At 48.6% G+C, this 3,733-nt stretch overlaps 1 protein-coding gene across 1 annotated transcript; it reads right to left on the bottom strand.

Moving 5' to 3' along the window:
• Positions 1–283: 283 nt before the first annotated feature.
• flrt2 (fibronectin leucine rich transmembrane protein 2) lies at positions 284–3,191 on the bottom strand. The gene has a single exon (XM_028439674.1). It carries the CDS (start codon positions 3,083–3,085, stop codon positions 1,103–1,105), a length of 1,983 nt encoding a protein of 660 aa, XP_028295475.1. The 5' UTR covers positions 3,086–3,191; the 3' UTR covers positions 284–1,102.
• Positions 3,192–3,733: the final 542 nt, after the last annotated feature.

Genomic DNA, 3,733 nt, shown 5'->3' with positions numbered 1-3,733 from the left:
TGGGCTCCAGGGGAACAGTGGAGGTAGAGCGATCCCTCTGACCTGCCTTTGTTGCCCCACCCCCCCACCCCTCGCCTGCACCACGCTGAGGGAAACTGCCCCCTTGTGGCCTCACTAAAAAAAAAGTGGAGAACGTCTAACATGTTCACATGGATCGTGTAAATCCCAGCACATCCTCCTTCACACCTCACTGGAGAGGAGACATTAATTCTTTTGTCGCTTTAAAGCTTATGGTAGTAATTGTATTTTCTGCAAAAAAAAAAAAAAAAAAAAAAAAGCACATCCTTTTTTTCAGGCTATTCCAGAAAGAAAACCTCGGACTAATCCCACCTTTGTTCCACTGTGCACGAGCCAGAACAAAGATGCTTTTAGTGTTACGGCCCTTTTGGGAAATTTAAGCTGGAGCTTTTTCAACAGCACTAGTGACATTCTCACTACACGGACGTCCCCCTACGTGTGATCACAACCTCTGCACATCCCCTGCCTTTGCTACGACCATTATGAAAGAAAAGAAAAGTGCACTTTGATTCTTCTGATTCTTCTGCAACATATACCACCACCACCAGTGCTGTATTTCCACAGTGCCCTAATCAGCAGTGTTTGGATTTCCCCCCCGTGTTGTGTTAAGCTAGGGGAGGGTCTGCAGGGTTTCAAAGCATGAAGAAAGAAAAAAAAGAGGAAAAAGGGCGACGCATTTTTGCTTCTGTGGTTAGCAAAGGATCCCAGCCCTCTAACACGCCAACAACGCTTCCAAAAGGCTGACGGTGTTCGCGTCAGATGCTACACCCATGGTGCCATGATTGTACAAATCCATGTTGATGTACAGCACTGACCACTAACACAACTTTTAAAACCCTGCTGGTTTAAAAAGAAGAAGAAAAAAAAACATCGGTATCGTTTTCTAACAATAGAAAAGATAGCAGAGAATTCCACATCATTATCCACAGTATAAATTACATTGTAGACAGAACTTGGAAATATATATAGTACAGTTATATTTCACTAGAATTTTTAAATTTCTCGTCTACACAAATGGTTTATGTGTGTATTTATTTATGCGAGTTGTCTTTTGCTATGTTTGTGTGTGTGTGTGAGTGCTGCATCACGTGGGGCAGAACTCTGTACTGGGTACGTTGCTGCTCTTGCAGTAGGATATGCTGTTGTTACTGAGGTGACAGTCTCTAAATCCAATGCCCCCATTGGGCGTGTAAATGGGCTGAATGCGGAAATCTCCTTTGAGCAGCTGCTCATTGTTCAGAGCCACTATCTGAAAACTGGTCTCAGTCATCTCCAGAATGGAGTTATCTTTCTTGGTTCCGGCCTCGCAGTAGTCGTCTTTTCTCCGACCGCGGTTGTATTTCCACTGGGTTGACGATGCCCGGCTCTTCCTGTGCGTGTGCCAGCAGAAAAAACCGAGCAGCGTTACCAAGATGATGAGAACAGCACCGCCTATGATCCCCGCCAATAGCAGCGTGGAGTTGATGCTGTCCTGTGGAGCTTGTTCTCCGCCCGACGACTTGGTCGAAGCGGACGGCTTGGTCCTGGCCTCGGAGCATATCGTATCCTCTCCGGGCCTGTAGGAGTTTAGCGTGTCCAGAACGTGCACGCAGATCCGATACACGGAGCGAGGCTCCAGGTTGGTGAGGCTGATGTGGCGCCGGCTCCCACTGACCGTCCTCTCACGCATCCCTTCGTTTATTTGGCTTTGGCCCCTTTTGACCCAGGTGATTTTATAAGCTGTGACGGTGAAATAGGAAGCCCAGCTCACCTCGATGTTGGTAGAATTGATCACATGAAAGGAAATCTGAAGAGGGTCCTCGTAGGGAGGCAGAGGTCCAGGGGGATTGTTGGGAACAGGAGGTAGCGGAGGGGAAGGAGAGTCCAAGTAGTTGGGGAAAGATGTAGTGGTGAGGGTGGGGCTGATGGTAATCAAAGGGGTGGTGGTGGGTGGGGGAGGTGGAGTGGATCGGAGGGTAGGCCACGGTGTCTGGTCTGGATAGACGGGACATTCGATAATATCCAGTGTGAGCTCTCTGATTGTCATGCCTCGGACTTTCTCCGGACTGGAACACACAAACCCTCGGGCATTGATGGAGGACGGCAACGACTTGAGCCACACCACCACCCACTTCACCCCGCAGTCACAGCGCCACGGGTTGTTTCGTACCATCAGGTGTCTTATGCTTGACAGGCCATCAAACACTCCCTGTGTGAGAGTCTGCAGCTGGTTGCTGGAAATATCCAGTTTCTCCAGCCGGTTCAAACTAGCAAAAGCCGCCACAGGGATCTGGTCAATCTGGTTCTCCTGCAAACTGAGTTTGACCAGCGACTGGCTCGGCAGCAGCGGAGGTGGAAAAGTGAGTGAATTGCGGGCCAACGCTAACTCTCGGAGCGTAGCCAACTCTAGGAAGGTCCCTGGTGCGATTCCCTCGTCTGTCAGCAAGTTCCCGTCTAGTAGAAGTCGCTGCAGACGCGTCACATTCTGGAAGGCTTCTTCTGCAATCACTGCAATGCGGTTTTCATCTAAACGCAACTCTTTTAGATCCTCTGGGAGGCCAATGGGAACACTGGAAAGGTGGTTCTTGGTGAGGAAGAGGAGTTTAAGGCTCACCGCCTCCCTGAAGGCCCCTTCCTCCACCCCCACGGTGGAGATGGAATTATCGTCCAGGTGCAGCTCCTCTAGTTTACTCAGCTGTGCCAGCGCTGCCCTGGAGATTGTTTGGATATTGTTCTCCTGTAGATGAAGAACCCTGGTATTTTTGGGAAGATTGATGGGGAATTCGTCCAGCTGGTTACCATAGAGATATACAGTCTCCACGGATACCAGATTATGAAGTTCAAGAGGGAAGCCAGCATTGTTTATCTGGTTGTTGTGTAGGTAGAGTACCTTGAAGCCCTCCTGGATCCCCAGAGGCACTGATGTCAGGGTGCGTTCGTTGCAATAAACAAAACCTTTGTCACAACGACACTCGTCTGGGCAAGAGGCAACGGGGCTGAATTGCATTTGGAGGCTTAGGATGACAGTCAACCAAAACTGCAAGAACGAAGCCCAATCTTTATTCCAAGGTCCATTAAAAAACTCCATTGCGGAAACCACAGGAGAAAAAGTTGAAAAGAAAAAAGTAAAAAAAAAACAAAAGGAAAGATAACGTATAGATCCACCAGAACCAGACGTGTGAAAAAGTCCCACCTTGAAGAGTTTGGTAATGATGTAGTTAGCTGGGCAGAGAACAGGGAACTGTGGGAGGGATCCTGTAAATGCTAGTCCTCAGCTGAAGAGCGATGGTCTCATTAGTGATGGCCGCTCCTCTGACTGACTCCATCCATGCTGAGACATCAGACCAAAGCTGGACTCTTCATTCGCTGCTCCATGCGGAGCTCAGCCAGAGCCAATTTGAAGACACGCAGTTGAGAGGCTGCTCAGGCCCCACTCGCCTGTCTGTCACACGCTGCTGCTCTCCGACCAGGCCACAGACCGTGGGGGGTGACATTTCCATCCAGAGGCCTGCGGGAAGACAAAGAAATGCTCGATGAGTCTTTTCAGGGGGGGTCTAGGGCTGGGCAATGTATCGAGATTCAAGATATATCAACTTTTCTATTTTGCCGATATTGAAAATGACAATATCGCCTATTTCGAGATAGAATATATCTTGATTTATACAATCACACAGTACAAATCACATCATACAAGTATTTGATATTATTCATACAGTACAGTTAAACAGTGTCCATC

The sequence above is a fragment of the Gouania willdenowi genome, chromosome 24 (assembly GCF_900634775.1).
Source record: "Gouania willdenowi chromosome 24, fGouWil2.1, whole genome shotgun sequence".
NCBI lineage: Eukaryota > Metazoa > Chordata > Actinopteri > Blenniiformes > Gobiesocidae > Gouania > Gouania willdenowi.
Note: the sequence above shows the minus strand (reverse complement) of the source record. Positions and strands in the feature narration are given on the sequence as shown.